General features: G+C 39.6%; 1 protein-coding gene across 1 annotated transcript; it reads right to left on the bottom strand.

Moving 5' to 3' along the window:
* Nucleotides 1–737: 737 nt before the first annotated feature.
* On the bottom strand, nucleotides 738–19,549 carry KLF5 (KLF transcription factor 5). The gene is made up of 4 exons (XM_034936789.3): nucleotides 18,756–19,549; nucleotides 15,609–16,482; nucleotides 14,430–14,489; nucleotides 738–2,573 (listed from the first exon to the last, which is right to left on the bottom strand). The coding sequence occupies exons 1-4, from the start codon at nucleotides 19,014–19,016 to the stop codon at nucleotides 2,395–2,397; spliced, it is 1,374 nt and encodes a 457-aa protein (XP_034792680.1). The 5' UTR covers nucleotides 19,017–19,549; the 3' UTR covers nucleotides 738–2,394.
* Between the last annotated feature and the right edge of the window lie 7,536 nt (nucleotides 19,550–27,085).

The following is a 27,085-nucleotide window of genomic DNA, read 5'->3' as shown; positions in this document are numbered from 1 at the left end:
TTGAACCCGAGGCAGAGGTTGCTGTGAGCCACGATTACGCCACTGCACTCGTCTGTGTGATAGTGTCAAAAAAAAAAAAACACACACACACAAGATGTAGGTCTAGGTGTACTTGTTGCTGCGGAATAAAACCAAATCCTAATGATTTTTTTAAGTGTTACACCAATTCTTCTTGTTTGCCTCTGATGACACAACCTCCAGACTAGCACATGCAAGTTAACTCTATGGTGTTTTCAACTAAGGATGCTTAAGGTCTCGTGCATTACGTGGCCAGATAAGCATTCGTGAATTATGACTCCCTTTATGCTAATTTAAAAAATAAATCCCCCAGCTGGGCGCAGTGGCTCACGCCTGTAATCCTAGCACTTTGGGAGGCTGAGGTGGGTGGATCACGAGGTCAGTTCACAAGACCAGCCTGGCCAATATGGTGAAACCCCACCTCTACTAAAAATACAAAAATTAGCCAGGCGTGGTGACGTGCGCCCGTAATCTCAACCACTCGGGATGCTGAGACAGGATAATCACTTGAACCTGGGAGGCGGAGGTTGCAGTGAGCCGATATTGTGCCACTGCACTCCAGCCTGGGTGACAGAGCGAGACTCCGTCTCAAAAAATAAATCCCCGTCTTATGTAGGTACGGGTTCAATGTGGCTCTTCTACAAATGTGTGGAATTGATTTCTCACTAACCGCCCTGATCAGACTCTTTATTGCAGGTAAAGAAGAAAAGCACCACATACATCTTTTAGGCACTTTTTATTTTCCAAAAAAAAAATTGTCGTTAATATATAAACATCTCATTCTCTCAAAAAATTCTACAACTATACAGCTGTTTGCTCCATTATTTGCATAGGAAATGACCACAATACAAAAATAAGAGGGAAAAAGAAGCAAAACAGCAACCGATTTATGCTTTTCATGTAGGTGTGTTTCCACGTATAAACATTTTGAAGCCTCTTACAAAATTATTTACATCGTTTGTCATCTATTTACATCTTTTAAGAGCAACTTTTCTAACAAACAAAACTATAATTTATCAAGTTATGAAAATTGTCTTCTAAAAAAACTTACTATATTACCACAAAATAAATAAAGATAAACAATATTTTAAAAACAAAATTAAATTTTCATTTCAATTAAGACCCCTTTTGGCATTTTGCTTATTTATTCTGCCCTTTGGTTAACAGCATCAGCATCACATTACTATTTTATATTGCATATATGTAGCATTTGCTTCCTTAAGTTTTCAACATATCATTTATATTTAAAGGCAGACACTGAGTCAGTATTAATAGATTAACTAAACTGCACTGTAATTTAGATAAAATTACTGTGTCTCACTGTGTATTACATGCAAAATCCACATAAATTGTCATTTAACCAACAGTACTGCATGAGCGAACATCTCGATATATGAAAACTGCATCATCAATTCAACGTTTCGGTACTTGAAACTGCATCATAAATGCAACATTGTCATATGTGAAAACGACATCCTAAGTCCTTCTTTTTAAAAATGACATTGCGTTTAGCTTATTGTAAGAGGTTGAACTTTTGTATTTTGTAACTATCTTTAAGCTCTTCAGTTTATAATTCATATAAAATGCCTTTTGTATTTAAAATAATCCTATTTTAATCAGTGCATGAAATTTGCTTTTTTAAAGTTCATTTGAATGATTATTCCTTCCCTCTAAAGAAATGATTTTGGTAATGTTGAGAGGTACCTTATCACAAATCCTAACTGTAAGTGTATTCATGGTTATTTTCAAAAGAATTATGACTCTTCCCCAAAAGAATCCTAAAAAACTTGTAATAAACCTATAAAGCTGATTTGCATATTTACAAAATTTTGAATAGCAAATATAGGCAACTCATATATGTATATAATTTTTAAAAACCCACACATTTGTTCAATGGCTATTTGTGAATTGCCAGGTACACTGTATCTCTAAGGAATTACCTACTATTGAAAAAAACTACTCAATGCCAAGTAAAATCTTGACATAACAATCCATTCTTCTTCTGGTGCCTGCCAACTGATTTGTTTACTGAACACTGTCACATTAAATGATGGTGCCTAGGTAAAAACGCTGCACACACTCCCCTCCACCCCCACCCCTTACCCATGTTGAGATGTGGCTGCCTGTCATGAGATGAGATCTGCTTGAGTAAAGCCATATACATTACAGCAAGCATTCCAGATTCTTAAAATGACCAAACACTTTGGTATTAATACAATGTATTCCCTGTTTTCTCAAATATACAAAATATACATTTCCAGTTTGAGTTGTGGTTTTCTTGTTTTTTTTTTTGTTTTTGTTGTTTTTACACAGGAATAGTTAGGTCTGTCATTTGAGGGAGCCCAGGGGACCTGGAACGGGACACATGGGCAGTGCTCAGTTCTGGTGCCTCTTCATATGCAGGGCCAGGTGGTCAGAGCGCGAGAAGCTGCGGTTGCACACCCCGCACTGGAAGGGCTTGGCGCCTGTGTGCTTCCGGTAGTGGCGGGTCAGCTCATCCGATCGCGCGAACCTCCAGTCGCAGCCTTCCCAGGTACACTTGTATGGCTTTTCACCTGTGACAACGAACAAAGGAGGTAAAGCGGCCTGCTTGTAATGCAAACATCCTAGATAACACCGGAGAAGGAATTTCAAAGAAAAAAAAAATCTTGGCCAAGCGAAAGAAGGAAAGCTCATGAATTCCATTATGAGTAAATACATATCAAAGCCACTCAAAGTAAGCTAGTTAAGAGTTATTTCTTATAACCTCCAAGTATTTTTACCTTATAAAGAAAAAAGCATTTTGTGTACCTTTGAACAACTGAAGAATAACAATTTTAGGCAAATACAAAACGAATCAGTGCCCTTATTTTTATGTACTCCTACACACATAAATCCAGGAAATGACTAGATGAGCCCGAGTGGCTTTATCATTATTGTGCAAATACAGTTTCTATACCAACAAACCCAAATTAAATTATCATAGGACTAATGGCTGTTAAGGTGGGTGAGGGAGGAAAAAATTCAGAAGCTGTTGCACGAATCACCTATACAATGAATTTCATGTACCACAATTGCTTAACCAGAAACTGGTCCTAGATGTTTCTAAATTAGCCAGACAGAAGCTTGCAGCTCATAAATCAGTTCACTTGAAAACATGGCCTCCAAAATGGACTATTAGGGCATTCACTCTTTGAGATTCACACACACCTTCACACCTTCCTTTTGCAGATTGAAGCAAAATAGTCTGGTACTGATAACTTCACATTGGTAAAAAAAAAAAAGTCAGACCATGAAACAGCTGTAAAAACTGACATTTGTTGACTTGTATTTAGTTTTTCTTTGTCATGTGTTACACCCAAAATTCATTCCATAAACAATTCGCCAAGCATCTATTATAGGCCAGGAACTGTCCCAAATACTTGTGATACAATGGCTAACAAAATAAAAACAGCTGGCCTCATGGAGCTTACATGTGTAATATACATCTAAAAGTCTGAAATTGTTCAACCTACCCATTCCATTCTTTCACAGTTCTCTTCCCTTGAGTAGTGAGTTGGTATGTTCCTCCCTCCCATCCTGTAATGTATATTATTCCTAATGCTCCCCAAAGCTTGCCAGCTGTTTAACTTTCAAAACTACTAAATATTCATAATGTAGTCTTAATTCACTGCTTGTGAATGAATCCTACTGGAGATCATATATTCCAGTAGGAATAAATGCCAAAACGTTCTTTCAGTGAGCATTAACTAGCAGTTCCTACATTTATGATTTTATAATTTTCTATGAATTTTTTATAAGAATTCGTGAGATAAATTTGTATATTAAAGTATTACCGGCTTACTGCTGAGTTTTATATAGATACTTTTTCACCTCTTAAATTCCCTTAAAAAAATGTTTCCTTCTTAAAGGGAGGAACCTCAGAGTTGCTTTGAACACTTGTTTAGTTCTGACGAAACAGAAACTGCACAACCTTTCTGCCTAATTTAGCAGTATCATGTTCAGGAAGTTGTAGGATTAACCAAGTCAGTCTAAACTTTAAAAGACCCTGTCCTCATCAACTGAGATTTCTACAATTTGTGGTTAATATATTTTTGTTGTCATGATAACCACTCTGACTCTCAGACAAAATCCCATAGGGACAAAGAAGAAAGTGCCAAAACAGACATGAAAGTGGTCCCAATTTTTTTTCCCTTGAGAGTTCACCTACATTTCCCATGGTATGGATTGCTGTGCCATACTTCCTCTCTTCTCTCCTCTGCCTCTGCCCCAGACAGTTTTTGTTTTAATTCCCTTTCTGGTTCCTATCAATCCACTTTAAAAATGCACATCTCAATTCTAGAAGTTTTTTCTCCCCTCATAGTAAATTCTAACCAGAAATTTAACCTAAGACACTCAAGCCGTTTATAAAACAAAGTATAAATCACGTTCTGTCACTTACAATCACATAAAATGTCTGATATATAGAAATATTTTAACACCAGTAGTAAATATAGCTATCACATTTGTAGATGTAAATTGATCACAAAAAAAAATTTTGCCCAGTACTATTAGTTTTTGTTCCCTGTGGAAAATAAACCGCAGAAACAAACATATTGGTTAAATACTTTACTGTCATTTAATGGAAAGAAAAAGTTATTTCTGATGTCTGAGACAAGGAAAAAAATTCCTATAGTGCTCCCAATTTTAAAAGAAATCATTCTAGTCTTTTGAATTTAATAATTAAATAGCAGAACTGAATTTTCAGAGTTTATGTAAGAAACAAGGGACACTAGACTCTTTTTGTTCACTATTTTTATTGGCTATGAAGCAATAAACTGCACCAGTATTTTTTAAAGTTTACTTTACTGATTGCTTGAAATACGGTAGCCATTAAAGTTTCTAAAACATTTGGGGTTTTGCTCTCAATTTATGCACATCTATAGAGTATTCAGCCAAGAATACTACCAGTGTCTGGAATGTTAGTTACTGGGGCCAAGTCTTACCATAAAAGTAAGGACAACTATCCCCCCACTTGGGGCAGTTTCTATGGGATTTGTTCAAGTGTCAACACCGTTCAAGTAAAACATCGTAGAGGAAGCTGGTACCCAATTTCTGGCCAAACAGCAGACTTGGGCCTTTCTTCCTCAGCCAGAAACACTATGCACAGTACTTCTGGGAAACCAAACTGACTTCCTTTAAGTTATATTTCAACAGGATAGAGCTTTCAAAAGTTTAATTGGATTTTTACAGAATCTCTTTCCAATACCACCAATTTAAAATATTTAGTTAAGCTCTTTCAACATCAACTGTATTTTTAAGTTCTCATGCTGTTAACGTGAAACTTTCCAAAGGCAAAAAGAAAAAAGTGACAAGTTTGTACAGCACAGAAAACAAGCTCCCACTTTATCTCAAAGTATGTGTTTTCTCATTCTGTTTTTAAATTACAGGAGTATTTTGCTAGAATCTCTAATCTTTGAAAACTATGTTCAAGTTAAACATACATACTATCCACGCTGATAAAGTCATTAACATACTTTACAAAAATGTTAAGCAGAAACATTACCGGTAAAAGGAAAAGGGAGCAGGCACCAGCAGCCATGGAGCACATACTCCAGAGCGAGGTACTTCTCATTCTCTCGCTTCCTCACAATAACCCCGTAGAGTTAGAAGCAAAACGATGAGCTCCACATTAAGAATCCTGGTCTGCCACTTTTCCTTAATGTCTCACTTAAATCTTCCATTAGCAAACACTAATACGCTCTCTTTGAACGATTTAAGGAACACATACATATTGTTCAAATTCATTTCCAGATTCTAAAGCCACTTGTGAAGGTCAGCTAAGGAATGGCTTAATGGACTCACAGCAAGCCTTGAACCCCAGACGATCTGAAACAGAGGGCACAACCTGGCAGTGCCAGCCTCTCTGGGGCCTGTGGGGTCCTGAGCACAGTTTAGGTATTGGCAATTCCCAGGTATCACCTAACGATAGCTCCTTTCCCCCAGGGTAAGTGAATTTCAGCGGGTTAGTGGAACATGTTTGTAAGCCATTTAAAAAATCCTCAGCAACAAACTGAAAATTGTCCTTTTTTTTCCCCCCTCTGAATGACTTCTGAACCTATCACAATGGAATGGGAAGTTTCTCTGCTCTGCTGAACACATTCAATAGACATACCAAGGCCTTTTCCTAAAATGTTCTACATAGATTCTTCTAACAAAAGAATAAAAATCACTGATAAAATATTTATCTTAAAATAGTTATTTTAGATAATGTTTTAAAAGTTTATTGCAGCAAATTTGCACATCGGTTTCCTTCCTGGTGACTAAAAGACAACTCAATCAATACCTGATAAAGCTAAAATATCATGAGAATTAAAGTCACTGTTTATTAGTGAAGGTGTAACCTGTACTAAATGCCTTGCAAAACTCAAATAAGACTGGGTTTCTGGCCTCAAAGAACTTAAAATCTGTATCTTGTTCTGCGAACCTAAACAATCCAAACTTTTAAAGTAGAATAAATTATTTCAACCTAATCTAAACTCTTAGAACTTAAGAGTCCTTGAAGCTCAAAATGGGCTCTTATTTCAAGAGGAAAATATTTTCATGCAATTCAATAATAATTAGATTTTTCCCATCATTTGAGACTTACGAAATTTAGTCTCTGAAATAGGCTCATATTAGATTTGCTTCTAAAAATCAAAAGGGAGAAAAATAGGAAACACTTATTAAAGAAATTCATAGGAAAATGATTTAGATATCTAAGAAAAGAGATAAAGTAGGAGGATGATTTTAGCTCACTAATTCATATTTTTATGTCTATGCCAGTAATTTTCCATCCAAAAACCTTTCTATTAAAACTCATTGTCACACATTTCCTATACTTGGAACAGAAGGTCCATATCAAAGATTAGTATTATTAGCATTTGTAAATGCATCTAATTATTTACCAGATAACACCATCAATATTGTGCCCATTCAACCTAAGGAAGCTGATTGCCAAAAACAAAAACAAAAGCAACAAAAGAGAAATTCCTTTCTCTCCTCAATTTATATTGATCACTTTCTTTAAAATCCGATACCTCACTCCTTCTAAAAAGCCTCTGAACAGACCAGGAGAGATCATTTCACTTCTCTGTATCCCCATCACTGAAATTTCTGTTGAGCTATCAATTTGCACTTGCACATATACTGCTTTAGGAAGGCTTCAAATAGTTGTATTTTGCCTCCTTAACTAGCTTTTAAAGTTCCTCAAGGGCAGAGACTATCTTCTATTCCTGCTGTAATGCCACACTTTCCCTAATGCATCTTGAAAACAACTCAGTTATTCTGATTAATGAAAAGGAGGGAAGGCATAAAAGGTTCTTGTGAGGCTGTCAGTTTTTTATTCTTCTGTGGACCCTCCTGCAGCAGGGCTTTTGCCTGGCTTTGCCCTGCCCAGGACCACTGAGAGTAATCTGATAATACGCATTTAGGTGAGAACCATGTTTTGAGCCACTTCCAGAGAAAATAATCAGAATGAGTTATTGTCCATTCTGAAGTTATACAGGGATAAACTGTTTAAACAAATTGTCTTAGGTAGAACTGGACTGGACTTCAGGAAAGCCAAGACATACTAGAGCCCCTAGCACTGGTCAAAGGCAGCGAGGGGACTTCTCCCAGGGCCAGAAAGCACTGATCTGCCAAACCCAAAGAGGGAATGGGTGGGATCACGATGTCAGGGGTTACACTTACAGTCTACATCCTAGCAGAGATTTGGAATCCCTGGGCTCCTAAACTACTGCTACTTCTCCTCTGGGTTCCCAGTAAACATTATGAAGACTATCCCGTCATTAATAGAGTTAATGAAATCAAATACCAATTCTTCAGTCTCCTGATAACGAGACAACACTCGGATTCACTTTCTTATAATGGGAGTTCGCACTGACGTTAAAGTGTCAATGAGGAATTTCACCTTTTCTTTTGGTAAGCAAAACAGAAAAATCCTCTATTTTCATTTTTTCCCAGTATGGAATGAGTACTAGATAACCTTCCCTTTAATTTGCACTTCACATGGTGACCCTGACCAGTAGGTCTCCTCCCAACTCGTAAAGGTTTACCTTTTCATAAAGTAGCCAAAAATAAATTTATTCTTCTATATAGATATTTTTAGGTAAAACTTACCTACTGTGCACTTCTAAAACTGTAACTTATCCTTAATAAGAGTTGTTGTTTGAGATCCTTGAATATAAATAATACTGGCTAACAGAGTAGGAATGCTGCTACGGAGATACTTTTACTAAAGTAGGACATTATTTCTAATCTTTCACTAGAAACGATGTAGGTCATCAAGTAAACAGCTACTACATTCTATAGAACCAAAAATATCTGCCAAATTCTTGGGTGACTGTATTATTATTTTTTAAAAACATTACTCTCTACTTTCAAGACTAATTATTTCTATCTCCACTCCAGCAATTCTATTTAGTCTATTTATGAACAAAAGGGCAAGAAGAGATTATTCGTCTTTGGATTCTCCACAAAACCAGTAAAAAATATTTGCTGAATCAAATTATACTTCTTAACTTTTGATAAGCTTTATCATCTCTAAACAATGTTTAATCAATTTCCTATGTAAATGTTTTTCAGATGAAAGAACAAGTCCTAGAAGCAAAGTTTAATCTTCCCAGTGAGTCATTAAAAAGAAATTGCTTCTAAGCTTTCATGCTCATAAATACCTTTCCTGGGGTCTGAACCAGCAAGTCTCTTAAGCTACTACTTTAAAAAAAAATTGTTTGAAATTATCAATACACAAAATAAATTTCAAAGTTGCAAATAAAAAAAAATGGAAAAGAATGATAAGAATGTTTAATAAAATCTAATCTAATACTAAAGGCTAATAAATGTGATACTTCCTCTGCAATAGTTTTCAAATAGAGACTCAAAAAACCACTGAGTCCTAAATCTCTTCCTGCAAAAAAGATTTTGCCTGTGTTACCTCTACCAATAAAACAGGTTACACATTTAACCACTATTATTTCTCGATTCACATTGTAAGATCTCCATCCATTAAGGCCCAGAGTGAAAACCTTTGTATACAGTTTTCCTAAAAAGCCTTTTACCCTTTTCCCACAGTTCCACAAAAAGAAGAGTAACTTATGTTCAGAACACTGAATGTTGCTTTTAGTAAGTACCTGCAATGAAAATATCTTTATTGTCAATATTACCGATTTTTTATTTTTTATTATTATTATTTTTTTCATATGGAGTCTTGCTCTGTTGTCCGGGCTGCAGTGCGGTGGCACGATCTTGGCTCACAACCTCTGCCTCCCAGGTTCAAGCGATTCTCCTGCATCAGGCTCCCAAGTAGCTGGGACTATAGGCATGTGCCACCATGCCCAGCTAATTTTTGTATTTTTAGTAAAGACAGGGTTTCACTATGTTGGCCAGGCTGGTCTCGAACCCCTGAACTCAGGTGATCCACCTGCCTCCGCCTCCCAAAGAGCTGGCATTACAGGCGTGAGCCGCCACCGCGCCCAGCCAAATATTATCGAGATTTTAAAATCAAAAGCTATGTTTAATATATTCCATGAAAAATGACTTTGGAGCAAAGACCTACAAAGGAATTTTTCTTTTTTTTTTTTTTTTTGAGATGGAGTCTCACTCTGTCGCCCAGGCTGGAGTGCAGTGGCACGATCTCAGCTCACTGCAACCTCCGCCTCGTGGGTTCAAATGAGTCTCTTGCCTCAGCCTCCTGAGTAACTGGGACTACAGGCATGTGCCACCACGCCTGACTAATTTTTGTATTTTTAGTGGAGATGAGGTTTCGCCACGTTGGCCAGGCTGGTCTCGAACCCCTAAACTCAGGTGATCCACCTGCTTTGGCCTCCCAAGTGCCAGAATTACAGGTGTGGGCCACAGTGCAAGGCCCTAGAAAAGAAATTCATATCTAAGGATCTTTTAGTACCCAAACTGAAAGTCAATATATTCAGCAGCAAATCTCAAGTACAGATTATACGAAGTATAACTAATAACATCTTACTACACATGTCAGTAGGCAATAAAGTCTTCTGCAAAAGACAGTAAGGCAGAAAATGGGAATGTAACCCCTTTACAAACTAGGCTTCCACTAAAAATCTTTCCAGGACTTAATGTGGAAATCTTTCCTAAACAGGGAATCTTGAACACAGTGCTTTAAGAGTCCATTTTGTGAGCCTGGCGTGGTGGCTCACGCCTGTAATCCCAGCACTTTGCGAGGCTGAGGCGGGTGGATCATCTGAGGTCAGGAGTTCGAGACCAGCCTGGCCAACATGGTGAAACCCCGTCTCTACTAAAAATACAAAAATTAGCCGGGCGTGGTGGCAGGCGCCTGTAATCCCAGCTACTTGAGAGGCTGAGGCAGGAGAATCGCTTGAACCTGGGAGGTGGAAGTTGCAGTGAGCCGAGATCGCACCACTGCACTCCAGCCTGGGGACGAAAGCGAGACTTCATCTCAAAAAAAAAAAAAGAAAGAAAAATGAATTTTGTGTTCCTATGTTATTTGTACAATGTTTCCATTTTCTCCTACAGGCGTGTTTCAAATTGTCCTTTTCCACTGTCAATCTCCAGTAAGCCACTCTGGGATCACTTAGTACACACAGACTCCAATGCATGGAGTGTGGGTCTGAGGAATACTTGAGCCAAGTGTGTGTTGTTCAAAGACTTTCTTTGTACAAATGCTAATTTCTTGCCCTGTTCCAGATAGCTGAAACGGGGGGAAAAAAAAGAAAAAAAAAAAATCTAGAAACGTTACCGTACCCTGATTTCCCAACAGCTTTTCCATATTCTCTAAGGTTAAGTGCATATCCACGCACATGAAAGGAACCGCTAGGACTTCAAACATCTGTGTTGAGTTCATGGTTTACTTTTTCAGAACTTTTTCTCTGGAAAGAACTTTTTAAATTTCTACAAATTTTTGTTTGAAGATATAGCCAATATATTTTCCTATTGATTTCAACTTATTTCAGCCTCAAACCTTTGCAAACTTAGACATTATTTTAAATATTCATTATATTAAAGAAAAAAGTAAGGTATGTGAGCATATAATACTGGTTGCAATAGACAGTTTATCAGTCATGTTGATTTATAAAGACAAAACAGTATACTTGGGAGCAACTTTAGAGTAATGGCAATGTGTTCCGCCCCTTGTAGACATCATGAGGCATATAAATTTCAGTAGAATGTTCATTTAAATGCTGTTAAAAGTACAAATATTTTGAATTGGAAATACACCACTCATTGACATTGTTGCCTAGAAGCAGCCATAATTATTTCTCACCAAAGGCATGATAAATGTATACACACACATATTACAAATAATACATGAGAACATCCACATCTATAAGGGGTGCTTCTACAGGCCTTATGCTATATTATGTATGTACAGATATAAATAAAATATAATTATTCCCTAGAATAGAAGCAAATGTTTCCAGTATTGTCTAATCACACAAAGAAGATAGAACTTTGTATTATTTATATGCGATTTCCTGATAAAGAAATCAAAGTATATGAATTTAGAAGACTTGAATGCTATACTTCTGGTTTAAGAAACTGATATATCATCTACTCTGTCATCTCAGATTACTTAAAAAGTTCTGTTTTGTTAAGACTATTATTTGCTTAGGTTCAATTTGCAACCCAAGTTAAAGAAGCACTTCCAATCTAAAAATCCAGAAGAAGTAATTAAACTCAGATGCAGGCTGTTTTCATTGCCTAAATTATTTTTAAAACATAAGGTAACTTGACATTTTAAAGCAATTACAATTATTTTCCAAAGAAATGCTAGGGTGCTTCACATTCTGCCTGTAAAACGGCAATCATTTAAAGAGTATTTTATGTCATCAACTGTTGTGTGGTTTTTAAAGTCCTCTGATAAACGGTCCGAGAGGGAGGAGGAGGACAGAAAGAAAACCAAAAAAAGCAATTACATAAGAGAAGTAATTTAGAAAAACTGTTCTAACTGTTCTACCTGGGCCTTAAAGGGAAGGAAAAAAAAAAACACCTTTGCTGGCTTCAGATACATTCATTTAAAAACAACAGGCGGGCAGGGTGGGGAGGATGCAATGAGAGAACAGGTAATTGTAAAAGGCATTGTCTAGAAATGAGAAATGAGGAGAAAACAACCTCAATGCTCTATGATTACCCAAGAACAGGTTTAGCCAGATGAACAAGTCTGCTACAAACCCTCCCCAAGGCATTTGAAAGACTATCAAACAAAACTTTATTAAACTGGATTACATGTTCCCATTCATTAGATGTTGAAGGCCACAATGTTTATGGTCAGGTGAAAAAGCTGATGCAAGGGACCCAAACCAGGTCTCGGTCTTCTTTTCAGTCTGTTTTTATTAGTACAAGCATTGTTAAGACAACCCACGATTAAATGTATTTGCCAGCAGGTCAAGTTCCTGAATCGCAGGTATAAGCATTCAGGGCACTAAACCCTGACGGGGTGAAAGGCTATTCAGATATGGGTTTGACTACATCCCTGCAATAAGTAGTTGATTACATCGTTATATGCAATTGTGCTCTTTTATTATGAGACTTTAAACCCATGAAAATGTGTTCCCTCCTATCTCTCATATCAAGGACTTCCAAAAGAGAAAAAAACAACAGTTCAAATGTCTTTATATTTCCATTTATATTCTGTAAAAGGACATTTTGGTATTTCTACATGGAATATTTGCCTGGCACTTGTCATTTGTATTTTGAAAACTTTAAGTTGGAGTTTTTATAACATGCTTAATTCATTTGTGTTTAACTATAAAAATTTCTACCTTGGGCTGCCTATGAAGGATCCTTCCTCTTAGGTAATCAGTTTGTCTCCATTCAAAAACCTCAGGCCAAAACAGCCCGCTCATTTCATAGATAAATACATAAGATGCCTTTTCCTTAAAAGCAGTTTCTCAAAAAGCCCTGGAATCTACAACATTGTCATCAGAAGTTAATAAGTAGTGTTTATCACTGGGATATCAAGCAATGCTTCCTAACATGCATACAAAATGTCTGCAACCATATTCCTCTTAGGGCTCTATCTCAGCACTGACCTTTGTTCAAAGGCTTTTACTTTTTAATGCAGCAGTTAGAGATAACTACTTCATTTATCAAAACTCAATTTCCATAGTAACATCTAGCCTGGGGAGATTCAAGTCCTCACACTAATCCAACAACCCATTCAAAGGAACTGTTGAATACTTTGGTTTCCATAGCAATGATGGAATAATACATTTTGCTAGGTCATTGCTTTTATTAGCAAACTTATTCTCTGAACTTTAGGTAAGGCTGTATTTATTGAGGGAAAAAAACACAATCACTTTATATAAGTTCTTTTCTTTAGGGCTGCTCTTTTAAGAAAATCGCAAATAGTAACCATCTATATATTTGACAATATTTGGAGTATTTGGGGGGCCTTTAAAGTATGCCACCTGGTTTCATCTTAAAATGGCTTCTGATATAATTTTAAAGTTTAAAAGCTCTTAAAAGTGCTGGTCGGGCGCGGTGGCTCATGCCTGTAATCCCAGCACTTTGGGAGGCCGAGGCAGGTGGATAAAGATGTCAGGAGTTGGAGACCAGCCTGGCCAACATGGTGAAACCCCGTCTCTACTAGAAATACAAAAATCAACTGCGCGTGGTGGTGGGGGCCTGTAATCCCAGCTACTCGGGAGGCTGAAGCAGGAGAATCGCTTGAACCTGGGAGGCAGAGGTTGCAGTGAACTGAGATCACACCACTGCACTACAGCCTGGCAACAGAGCAAGACTCCATCTCAAAAAAAAGTGACTGCTATAGATTAAACAAAGCAAATACAAAAGTAGAGGAGCTAAACTTAAAAGCACATGTAAACAAGAATGAATGTAAGCTAGAATAAAGATGAAGTCTCTCACACTACCAAGTTTAGGCTGGGGCTTGTAACCCATTTCTGACCACGTGATTTTAACACTGCAATTTCAGCCCTACCTTTCATCAAGCACAGAAAACATACTAAACACAGATATTTTAACCTAGAGGTGAAACTGTTTTCACCAATTATGCAGTACACGCCAAATGGGAAAGTTTTTAAGAGTTTAAAATGGCTTTCTCAGAGCAAAATTATTTGCTATGGAAGAAAATAAGTTTTGTTTTGTTTTTTTTTCTTCAAAACACTGCCATTGTAAGTTTTAAAATCCATTAGTAAACATCACTGTTTACATTTTTGGGTAATCAACTCTGAGCGGTGACAGGGCAAGAAGGCCTTAGTGAGGGAACATCACCGGCCTTCCTGGAACCAGATTTCTCATGGAACTGAATTCTGAACCAAGCCTGTGCTGAAAAGGTAGGCTATTTAAAAAAAAAAAAAAAAAAGTTGACAGAAGAAGAGATCAAACATGTGTTAGCTTTTAAAAGGATGAATACCACTTACACTATTTACACAACTCACAGAATTAACAAGAAAATTACATACCAGTGTGAGTCCTCAGGTGAGCTTTTAAATGAGAAGACTTGGTATAAACTTTTGTGCAACCTAAAATAAAGGAGAACAGCATGTCATTTTGGAGATCCTTTTGAAATCTTTACATTTGATGATTCAGTGTTTAAAATCTGGCTTTAAAGAAGAAATCTCTCATGCTAGATGAGATTATTTGAAGCTTCAGTTTTAAAAGTTTTAAAGAGCCCTCCCCCATTACCTTATGAAAGGCATGAAGTGATTTGTTTTATGTATCACTTTAACAGGAAAGAATACAGATAATCAAGCCAAACTACAAATGGAAAATTTGTGTTTATATTCCAGTAGGTGCTGTACTTCCGTATTAAGAGCTGCTATATGTTTTTTAAAAAAATTTTAATGGCTCTAGAGCTGACAGTACTAAGCCATTATCCAAGATGACTGTAATTTTCTGTACTCCCACATTTCTTCTTTTTTCATTTAGCACGTCATGCCATATCATGTATCAGAGTCAATAAATTTTGCCATGTATTAATCATAAACTAGCTTTCCCAGTAACTTGTAAATATATTCCATGTATTGTCTTCAACTTATACTTTGGGCCATGTATCTCATTCAAAACTGAGCATATGCTCACATGCCATCAAAACCATTCTTAAATCTGTCTTGTAGACAGTCTTGTACCTAACATCAAGCTAGCTGCCTGCAACCTCCACTTCACCACCAAACCTTATTTTCCCCCACCCTACTTTAATCTCTTTCTGGGGCACTTAATTTAGAATTAAAAACTGCAATTTATCCAATTGCCATTTTAAAGTAACTCTGGCCTAACTCGAAATAATATGTATTAGAAATTCATATCTGTTTTAATATTAAAGAGAAAAAAAATCCAAGGGAACTTTTTCCAGAATATTCTAGCCAAGTTTTTGATGCATAACATAAGCAACAGACAACTAACTGGTTTACATACCAAAGTTAAAGCACAGAGATAGGATAGAGAAAAAAAAAAGGTAATTTTTTTTTTTACTGTCAAGTACAACTTTCCTATTTAAAGCCATGAGGTTGAAAAGGGCACGCGCGTGCACACACGCACACGCGCGCGCACACAGACAGACACAGACAGACACAGACAGACACACACACACACACACACACACACTACATCTATTGATGCTTCAACCAGGTAAGAGCACATACCAGGGTAATCGCAGTAGTGGATGCGTCGTTTCTCCAAATCGGGGTTACTCCTTCTATTGTATCTGACAGGTTGGATGTTTTGTGAGTTAACTGGCAGGGTGGTGGGTAAATTTGGATTGTGAATTGCCAGTTTAGAAGCAATTGTAGCAGCATAGGATGGAGGTGGGGTTAAATTCTGGAGCATCTCTGCTTGTCTATCTGGACTTCCAGGCTCTGAGCTTGGTGGTGACGGGGGAAAGTAAGTGGCCTGTTGTGGAAGAAACTGACTTGGCATTGTGTATGTGCAAGGGGGCATGCCCTGGAATTGTTTCACTGCAGTCTGCGGAACAGCAGAGGTGTGTGTGTTAAGGCCTGCCATGGCAGCTGACATAGAAACATTAAGAGTGTCCATTGCTGCTGTCTGATTTGTAGAACTGGGCATATCTAGATCCGGTGTATTCAGTAGCTGGTACAGGTGGCCCTGCTGGGGAGGGACAGAAAGATGAAGATCTGGTGTAGGAAGTTCTTGTTTGATGAAAATATTGTTCACCTCTGGAGCTGCGGTCTGGTGTGAGCTGAATATACTGGTGAACTCAGGGAGGGCCTGGGTCGGGGCCGGAGGAGGGGCAGTCGTTTCACTCTGGTGGCTGAAAATGGCAACAGGTTCTGTCTTGATGTGTGTTACGCACGGTCTCTGGGATTTGTAGAGGCCAGTTCTCAGGTGAGTGATGTCAGGGAGGAAGACGTTCATGTTGATACTGTAAGGTAACCCTTCAGTGTCAGTGAAGAACTGGTCTACGACTGAGGCACTGTCTCGTCTATACTTTTTATGCTCTGGAATTATAGGAACTGGAGGAAGCTGAGGTGTCAGATACTTCTCCATTTCACATCTTGTCTAAAAAAGAAGAGATATAAACATGCATAATCCACCTGATTCACCATCTCGGGAAGAACGAACAATCGGCGCCTACTAAAAATTCCCCCAATCCCTGTGTAAGGTACTAAGGCAAACTCCTCAATGTTGCTTATAAACATATCAGGCTTATTTTGTCGATTGTGTAATAACTGGTTGACCAAAACCTTATGAAACTCTGTGTAACTGGTAAAACTGCTCCCCCAATCACCCCCAAAAGTGAAAGACGCAAATCAAGAATAAAAAAGAAAGCAAACTCAAAACATTCCATTCTGATGCAATAACAAGCTATCATCACCCCTGTACAAGCAGGATTCCCTGCCCCATTACACAGTTAAGTTTGCAATTAGAGTACAGTATTGAAATGTTGCCGAACTACCTCAATTCTGTTTAAGTCACAAACATTAAAAAGCGTGGTTTTTTTAATAGAAAAAACGATGCAAACCTTTAAAATATTGCAAAGGTTTCTTTTCTTGACTAGATACTTCAAAAGTAATATAAAAATATTATTTGGAAATTTCAGTGTCTTTTCTCGTTTACAGTTCAATGAGAAGTTAAACACAACGTTCTAAGCAAAACCTTGTATCCACTGAAACAAAACAATTTCACATTTAATATTTGATCTAAATGTTGATTTTAATCAGCAGATCCTGTAATTGGTTAATATGATAATGAAATGTTCCTATTCATATCCCTATCTAAAACAGATCTTTAATTACCTAGGGGAAAATCACTCCCTTGGTAGAGTGCTGCTAAGGAGCCCGTGGGTGGGGAGGCTGCTGTATCCCTAGCACAGTCATCAGCAAAACATTTATCATGTCCTTCTCAGTGGGCCAATGCTACATTCCCCCCTACTCTGTAAAAAGCTCAGTCATCCCTTATCTTCTTAGTGCCTCCAGAGCAGAAAATTGACAAACTGAAATAACCGAATACTTTTCAAACGGTGATCTCTTTTCTAGGCTATAAACCAGCTTGTAACAAGTCGCCTCAAGCCTTTTCCAGCTATCTTCTCTCCTAGTATAACTTAAGCCTACATTTTTTAACACTGAAAAGGAAATTTCGAAAGATAAGAAAACCAACTAGATGGAATGGCGCATATATTAGCTGTGGCACCTTAACAGGTAAATAAGACAGTCATTTTCTGCTACTACTTCATTTCAAATGCGTTTCATCTCGGACCTTGGTGTGGATGCGGACGGGGTTTCCCGGATAGACATGATTTAAAAATAAAAATTAACGCTCTCATCATGTGAGTCACATCTCTGACAAACGACACTGCCCTCTCACAGCAAGACCCTGGCAGACCCCACGGAGTAGGCGCTGGGTAGCAAATATACGATACGCCAAAGAGCTACTAAATGAAGTGTCTTGAAATAAACTGAACTAAACCCTTTCGTGCACTGCGCTCCCGCGGCGGTTAGTGGTTTCTGATTTTAGCTCTTCCAGCTGTTTGCATGTGGGTATGTTTCCAATTTTTTTTTCCTTGGGACAGGCTAAAAGTCCCGGGAAGTTTTTTCTGGGCTATATGACTCCCTGCGTGGGCGAAAGAAACAGGCGGTTGCTCTAATTCGGCTGCTGGGCAAGTGTAAAAGCCAACTGCCAGCTTTCAACGCGGCTCCGGGAGGAAATTTACGTGCACACGAAGAAAACAACACCCCCGGTCTTTTTTTTTTTTTTTTTTTTTTTTAAGGAAAAATAAGCGCTCCGACACAACCTTAGCTTTCCTAACTCTCATTTTCCAAACGCGGCCCGCGATCGCTTCTAAAGCAGGTTGAGCCACCGGGTATGAAACCTTGGGGAACCTCTCCCCAGCACCCCAATTTGCGTTTCTACTTAACCCGAGACGATGGGGATGGGGGGGAGGGCTCCAATGCCTTGGCATTGGAGAGCGGTACAGGCGAAGGCGTAATTTAAGTAAAACTGAGCGTAAGGTACAAGGTTTCGTCCCTCGAGTGTAAGAAAAACAACTAAGGTGCGCGTGAGCACCCAGTTCCCTCCCTCTTACCTCTCCCAGGCCGACCCGCCGGGGCAGATTCCCCTCCATCCTTCCCACCCCCAGCCCCCCCCCCATTTACTCTCAGCGAAACGCGGGGCCCCGGCCAGGCGTGCAGGGCGGGGCTGCCCACCCAGCAGCGGCTCCGGTGCGCCCCGACGCACGCCCCAGCCTGGAGCGGCCCCTGTCGCCCGCGAGTCGCAGCAACGGGACACGCCCGAGCCCGGGAGTGCTGCGGTGGGAGGGGAGCGGCTCTTCCTACCTGGACCAGCTCCTCTGGAGGCAGCCGCGGGCCGGTGGCGGGCGGCTGGGCCGGCTGCGGGGCCTGCGCGGACGCGGGCTGCGCCTGCGGGCGGTGGTGCGCGTGCTTCAGCTCCTCGCCGGGGAAGAGCGCCGCGTCGCGGGCCGGATTCGCGGCGCCCAGCACCGGCTTGAGCTGCGCGAACACGGGCTCGTCCTGCGGCGCCGGCGGCTGGGGCACGGGTCCCAGGCGGGCGCTCATGCTCAGCACCCTCGTAGCCATGGGCACTCGGGGGCGCAGCTCCAGGCGCGGGTCGGGCGCACTTCCCACCTCGCCCACGCTGGCTTGGGCCGGCGAGCTCAGCGCGGGGCTGCCGGCGGAGGAGGGGAGGTTTCGGGTGGACTCCTCAGACAGCGGCAGGCAGTTTTCGAAGGCGCGCACGAAAAGCAAAACTCTTCCGCTCTTCCACACGTAAACGCCAACGTCCTCCGGGCGGCCACTTTCTCCCGCCCCGCCCCACCGTGCTCTCAGGCTCTCCGGAGCCCGCTCCCGCCACCGCCGACCTCCGCGAGAGAACTGCGAGCGCACGTACCTGCCCCGCGACTACTGACACTTGACGCTCGCCTCTATTTCACCCAACTCCGGGGGGGCGGGGCCCGCTCGCCTGATTGGCAGCGCCGCCGCGAATCCCGAGGCCCCGAGGCCGGCCAGGCCTGAGCGGCCAGCCTATGAGCAGGGAGAGAGGCAGCCAGGGCCCCGCCTCCGTCGGCCCGACCGCACCCCTCTCGGGCCACGAGCTTCGCGCGCAGGGCGGCCGCGCAGTTTGTACACAACTTCTCTGACAGATTGGGCTGGCGGAGCCGGGGGCGGAGGGAAGTAGCGGAGCGGGTGGAATCTGGGAAGAGGGGGAATTAGGGTGGAGACGCGGAGGGAGATCTCTTCGCACTGTTCTCTGCCGGGATTAGGAAGAAAAAGAGTATTGCACGTCTTAGGTGTTGTGCAAGGACCTGAAACTCAAAAGCTGAAACCCAGAAGGCAGCTAGGTAGGGGCGCTGAGGCTTTTAGAGATTTGTCTAATGAGTGTGTACTTTTAAATATCCAAAATGTACTTCTCTTTAGCAGAAAACTAGGGGCGGTGTGATAAACAAATTTAAAACAGCTCTTGTCCCTGTGTATCTTTAGCAGTGAGTGTATCCGTTTAACAAGGCAAATTCAGAATGCCTGAATAAAAGATTTGATGGCAAGCGTTTTTTCAAATCCTTGCATAAAAGCCTGGGTTTTTCCCACTCCTTCAGGATTTTAATTGCTAGACGTTTTCCCACACATTTCTACTTCCCATCCGTGTGTGGGGAGGAGGGCTTGGGCCATATGAATTTTGAAGTTTCTAATATTTAAGCCGTGTTGATTCTAGCCGAAGCATGGAATCTAATTTAAGCACGACTAGCTCAAACGTGTATTTAAATAGACATTACATCTTTGACTTATTTTTGCTAGCACTGTATGTTCAAAAAATGGACTTTAATATTTACAAAGCAGAAATCTAGCACATTTACCTCACATTGTGGCACCTTTTCCTACGAAGAGACAACCAAAAAGCCGCAAACATAGACACAGAGCAGCTCTGAAAACTGGGAATCCAAATTTGTTGGAAAGTAATAGCCAAATATATTACCATCCATTTACTATGTTGTTATAATGGGAGGGTGAATTTTTGCCAGCAATCACCTAAGGAAACCACTTCCCTTAATCCTTAATGTTCTTGTACATGATTTTATCTGGCTTATTGGGAGGACGGAACAATAAACTGCAATAAAAATGCCTGTGATATTACTACAAATGTACATATGTTGACACACAATGTACCATTAGACAGTTTTACATATACCACAGCCTATTCATCACTTCAGAGTAAAACAGCTTTAAAAAAAAAGTCTTGGATAAAAACGTTCACTTCAAAGAGTGTATCTATCAAACGTATGGATCTCATTTTCAATGGGTAGAAAATTAATATGCACATAAAGAAATGTATTTATTATTAGAAAATATAAAATTATGCTGTAAACTGGGGTTTTCTCCTTTTCCTTCTCTTCCTGTTGACACATGATTCATTTTTATAGCTGTGATCACTGCCTTCAGAGAATGGCTGATGACTACTTTCATGTTATCAAAGTATTATTTAATAAGTGCTTTTGCGAGTTTTTCTCTAACCAAGCAGCCCCATGCTGTCCATCTTCATCTTTAAAAAGCTGTCCTGCTTTTCTCTAATATAAAACCTATCATGTAATTAATTAGCTTAGAAGCAGATTATAGAATTAGGATGGGATTTAATGTAACTCTTTTAAAAAATTGAGCTTTGAAAGATTTTTGGTTACTTAATTCTGATAACATCAAACCTAAATGTGATGTAGATAATTCTTAATAGAACTTTTGTGCTCCTGTAACTTTAAGCTAAATCTAACTTAGATTTAATACATTCGGTAGCTGTATCTTAATGTGCTTTTGAACCTATCTAGACCTTTCCTTTTGTCTTTTTACGAGAGCTTCAGTGGCCCGGTCTTTCAACCTAAGTTTTCACTGCAATAAAATCCATATATTTTAATGGAAATGCTTCTATAATTTCACACCACTTTTTAACATGCTTTCATTTACAAAAGCTTTTTCATTGCAAAAAAAACCCCATACAACTAAGTTTTTCATATTTTTAGTCTTGTTAATTTTTCATATTTCCACTTTTCATAATGAATATATATATGAAGCTAGCGTTGGGGTTCTTATAGTAACTGAATATATTCCTTTTTGCTCCAATACAGTAGCAGGTTTTAAAATTCCATTTCGGGCATAAAGATTCATGAAATAGGGCTGCCACTTTTAAGTAATAGTTTCTCTGAAATGCCCTGCTCTGCAGTCTCACAGAAAATAACTAGCTTAGCACTGTACAATAGTACGGAAATTGGAAAGTAATCCTTTTCGGAGACATTTGCCATGTGATTCTGAACATATAAAGAACATGTTCGACCAAGCTTCCTTGCTGTTGCTTTTAACATAAATGCTACAGCTGCAAACCTGTTTCACCGACTTAGTAAAAAGGGTTAAAACTTGATAAATATTTTTCAAATGTTCCAGGTTCTACATTGGCATGAAGCCAGACAGTGTGAATGGACAGATCCTCAATTACTTTGAACTTTCTAGTTCTTTGCATTCCTTCCCGCTTAGTAGTGCTGTACCATTAGGGAAGATAGGAGAAAACAAAAAACAAATGTCAGGTTTCAGAAATCAATTAGTGGCCTGGCAGTGGTGTGTTAACTGAACTGTGCCAAAACAGGGGATTCTGAGGGAATGAAATAAAAATGTTGAGTAGCCAAGTTAGGTAGGAGGGTAAGCATAGAAGCAGTGTGCATGCTTAAGTCCTTAGTCACTGGGCAACACAGATTTAGTCTTAGAATAAACCATAAGTGTCACTATCTTTACGGGAATAAATACGGATGAATATGCGGGGGCTGAACAGGCATTCAATGTTGGGGGAGGGGGTTTGAAGGAGGCAGTGGAAAAAAATAGATAAATAGCTTCTGAATGATGAGATGAGGGAAATATGAAGCTATCACTAGGGCAGCGTTCACACACAACGACACGGCAAAAGGAATATCTAAATTCAGTTGTTTGGCAAATCTAAATTCAGTTGTTTGGCAAAAACGTCAGAGCTTGAAATTAAGAGGTATAGAGTATCACAGCCAATAAAACTGTATTCACTTTGAGTAGAAAAATATTCATAGAATATTTATTTCTGCCAAATCAGTATCAAATTGCCAAGTGATCTTGGGCCACAGAAAAAAGAACAAGAATAAAAATGAAAAATAAAGTTTTATACGGGAGCACACTCTTCTCTAGGGTAAGATTATTTAATTAAAGTGACTTTTTGGTAGTCATTGATTGCACACCCCTGTTAGAATCTGTATCAGTGAAAACTTAAAACTATTGTAATTATTGTCCTCTCCAACATTTCACATCTGTAGTCTCTGTATTTTTTCATTAATGGCAACCACCTAAAGCCACACATCAGAAAAAAAGTCATTAAGGAAATAGCCTGATAAATAGAAGCTTCAACTGAGATTAGTTGGAATTTAAAGCATTTTGACTCAAAAGATTACGAGACAAGAGAGAAGATGCTCTGTTCATTGCTTTTGTGATGAAAAAATATGCAGTTTAAATAAGACTAAATACTTCTATTTATATTAATTAAAATTATGTCTTAAGACAACAATTTAATATTTTATTTTTGTAATGTCTCTTGCCTCCAGTTCTTAAGAAATTACATTTTATATTTCAGTTTGGATTTTTAAATGTGTTCTTCTTAAAATATTTCATAAAACTCCCTTTATGCACTTATTCCTAAGGGTACTATAATTTATCTAGCCTAATTTTAAAACTCTAATAATATCCAAAAAAACAGGAGAGTTTTACCTTTTGAAGAGACTGGGATTGCTTTTTCCACCTTGTTAGTATAATAAGTAGACAAAAGTGACATAAATATAAATGCCTGGAACCAAGTTATAGGCCAAGCGTATTGTAGCTTAAACTGCACAGTATTTAAATTCTGACTCGAAACATGATAGGCAAGGTTAAAAGAAAGGTCTGAGCTAAAGTGGTTACACCAAACAATCTTTTAGAACATTAGGGAGGTCTCATCATCAGCATCACAATGGGCGGTGTTTTGAGCCAATTGCTGTTCATGTTATGACAAAAGCTGTAATGGTACCAGGCTGTGAGGAACACCCTGTGAATGCTCAAATGAACTGTGCATGGGTCACACGGAAATACTCTTTTAGATGTTGATTTATACATGAAGTGTGTAAAAGTAGTGCTAAAAGCAATGTGAGTTCTTCATGCCTTAACTTCCATACACTGTTGATGGTTGTGTAAACTTTAAAACTTTGGGGAAGGACAATTTGACAATAAGTATGAAAAAGGCTAAAATGTAAATAACTTTGAAAATGATAGATAATTCCTCTTCTAGGAAAGGTGTATGTGTATATATATACACACACACACATATATATACACATATATATATATACACACACACACACACATATCTTTATATATAAAATTGGGCCAGGCATGGTGGCTCATACCTATAATCCTAGCCCTTTGGGAGGCTAAGATGGGAGGATTGCTTGAGGCCAGGAGCTGGAGACCAGCTTGAGCAACATAGTGAGACCCTATCTTTACAAAAATGTTTAAAATTAACCAGGCATGGTGATGTATGCCGGTAGTCCCAGCTACTTGGAAGGCTGAGGCAGGAGGATTACTTGAGCCCAGGAGTTCAAGGTTACTGTGAGCTATGATCACACCACTGCACTCCAGCCTGGGTGACAGAGCAAGACCCTGTCTCAAATAATAATAATTAATTTAAATTAAAATAAAATTGGAAATAACCTAGGTTAGGTGTCCAACAATAGGGGAGTAGTTAAGCAATACATCCATACCATGGCTACTGTTATGCCACCAAAAAGTTGAGTAGTTGGAAAAAAAGGGGAAAAATTCTTATTATTAAGGAATATTTAGTGACATGGGAAAACATTCATGCTATGTATAGTCAAAGAAAGGGGTTTTATAAATATGTACCCACAAAGATGAAAAGAAAATACCAAACATGGATGTATTTTGGTGGCCCTCGTTAGATGGTTATATTATAAGTTACTGCTGGGCGCGGTGGCTCACGCCTGTAATCCCAACACTTTGGGAGGCCAACACGGGTAGATCACCTGAGGTCAAGAGTTCGAGACCAGCCTGGCCAACATGGGGAAACCCTGTCCCTACTAAAAGTAAAAAAATTAGCCGGGCATGGTGACGTGCGCCTGTAATCCCAGCTACTCAGGAGCCTGAGACAGGAGAATCACTTGAGCCCGGGAGGCAGAGGTTGTGGTGAGCTGAGATTGCACCACTGCATTCCATCCTGGGTGACAGAGCAAGACTCCATCTCAAAAAAAAAATAAAAAATTATGGGTCATTATTCACTTCTGGATACTTTTCAGTATTTTCTAGATTTTCTACAATTGCTATGTATTCCATTTGTAATCAGAATAAATATTTTAAATGAAAACATAAATAAATATTACCTTTCTACAGCTAAGGGTTAATTGGAACTGTAGCAGTTGATGATCAAATGATTTTCCATTTGAAGCCAGTAAAGTGTACCTACAACTTGCCAATACTCTGTACTGGGAAAACATGTAAACTTTCTTAACCAAGCTGCTAGATTTTCAGGAATTTCACTGCAGAATGAAGAAGCTGAAGAGAGATTACAAAGGGGAGTTTGAAGTTCAAAAGGGATAATATAGGGAATGTCTGAAATATAAATATGCTTTAATTCATTTCCTAAGTGATCAGCAAGACTTCCTCTACACTTATTTTTACTCTGTTATTTTGGGTATATCATTTTACTTTGTTGCTCTGTTTTCTCATATTAAATAAAATAGGCTGCTTACACTGATTTGACAAAATGCATAGACTCTTAAAACCAGGTAAAGTTTATATGCATCTTTAAATAGGTGTTTGTGTTTGGGTTTTTAAATTCTAAAATACTCACATAGAAGATTTGGCATCAAATAGTTTCAAATGGGATGTTATCTTTCTCTCTCGCTTTTTTTTTTTTTGAGACAGGGTCTTGCTGTGTTGCTCAGGCTGCAGTGCGGTGACAGAAACATGGCTCACTGCAGCTCCAACCTCCTGGGTTCAAGTGATCCTCCCACCTCAGTTTCTCCAGTAGGTGGGACCACAGGCCCCACCACGTCAAGCTAAATTTTTTTATTTTTTGTGGAAACGGGGTTTCTCTGTGTGGCCCAGGATGGTCTCGAACTCCTGAGCTCAAGCAATCCTCCTGCCTCAGCCTCTCAAAGTTCCGAGATTACAGGCTTGAGCCACCATGCCCAGCTCATACTATTGTTTCTCTGAGAGCCTTGTTCTCTTTTCCAGAACATAAAGTTGTTCCAAAGGTATTCCCAAATTTGGTTACTGAGATTTCAGAAATTAAAGTGGAAGGAGGGTGGGGATGGTAAGTCTACAAACTTGATATTTAAAACATATTCTAGAGGCGCAGCAAGATGGCTCACACCTATTATCCCAATGCTTTGAAAGGCTGAAGTGGGAGGATTGCTTAAAGCCAGGAGTTCAAGACCAGCCTATGCAACATAGCAAGACCCCAGTCTCTGCAACGAGTAAAAAGAAGAAACTAGCCAGGTGTGGTGGCACACGCCTATAGTCCCAGCTACTTGGGAAGCTGAGGCAAGAAGATTGCTTGAACTCAGGAGTTTGAGGTTACAGTGAGCCATAATTGTGCCACTGCATTCCAGCCTGGGCAACAGAGCAAGACCCTGTCTCAAAAATAAAACATTTTCTATTAAATATTCAGTAGACGGCTGAATTTCTGAGGACCCGTTCCCACCCCCCAGCTCCCCACTGTCGTGACCACAACTCACACATAAAATATACATATACACCAGTCTTTATTATAAATTATTCGGAGCATTGGTGCCTGCAAACATTTTTTGAACACTCTGTTCAACAGTGCTCTATGCAGAACACTGTTGCAGGTCTTAGAAATAAAAAGATGAGCCGGGCACGGTGGCTCACGCCTGTAATCCCAGCACTTTGGGAGGCCGAGGTGGGTGGATCACAAGGTCCGGAGATCGAAACCATCCTGGCTAACACCGTGAAACCCCGTCTCTACTAAAAATACAAAAAATTAGCCCGACGTGGTGATGGGCGCCTGTAGTCCCAGCTACTCGGGAGGCTGAGGCAGGAGAATGGCGTGAACCCGGGAGGCGGAGCTTGCAGTGAGCTGAGATCACGCCACTGCACTCCAGCCTGGGCGGCAGAGAGAGACTCCATCTCAGAAAAAAAAAAGAAAAAGAAATACAAGGATGAATAAGATATAGTCCCTGCCCTAAGCACTGTAAGCATCACCTGATAGGTAACCTTGCTTCTCAGATGATAGGTAACCTTGCTTCTCAGATATGTTTCATTATTTTCCTCAGTGAGGAAGGAAGTTCAAACTCCTCAGCCTGGGACCTTGTGCTGACCCCAGCCTATCTTCCCAACTTCGTATCTCACTATCCCTCCCCTGCTCTTCTCCCATGAACCTTAGGCTCTAACCGTTTGGATTATTTGTAATTTCCCAAAAGCCCCTTCGGTTCCCTCCAACTCTAATGCCTCTCTTTGAATACATACAACATTGATATTATTTGGCTGTGTCCCCACCTAAATCTCATCTTGAATTGTAGCTCCCATAATTCCCACATGTCGTGGGAGAAACCCGGTGGGAGGTAATTGAATCATGGGAACGGGTCTTTCCC

The sequence above is a fragment of the Pan paniscus genome, chromosome 14 (genome assembly GCF_029289425.2).
Source record: "Pan paniscus chromosome 14, NHGRI_mPanPan1-v2.0_pri, whole genome shotgun sequence".
Lineage (NCBI taxonomy): Eukaryota > Metazoa > Chordata > Mammalia > Primates > Hominidae > Pan > Pan paniscus.
The sequence above is the reverse complement of the archived record's forward strand: the minus strand, read 5'-3'. Positions and strand labels throughout refer to the sequence as shown.

What these genes read in the sequence shown, in the direction of transcription:
- KLF5 (XM_034936789.3), bottom strand. Translation starts at nt 19,016, where the DNA reads ATGGCTACGAGGGTGCTGAGCATGAGCGCCCGCCTGGGACCCGTGCCC. An exon ending in CCACTACTGCGATTACCCTG is followed by an intron (nt 14,490 to 15,608) that starts GTATGTGCTCTT and finishes CCTTTATTTTAG; the next exon opens with GTTGCACAAAAGTTTATACC. An exon ending in TCACCTGAGGACTCACACTG is followed by an intron (nt 2,574 to 14,429) that starts GTATGTAATTTT and finishes TCGTTGTCACAG; the next exon opens with GTGAAAAGCCATACAAGTGT.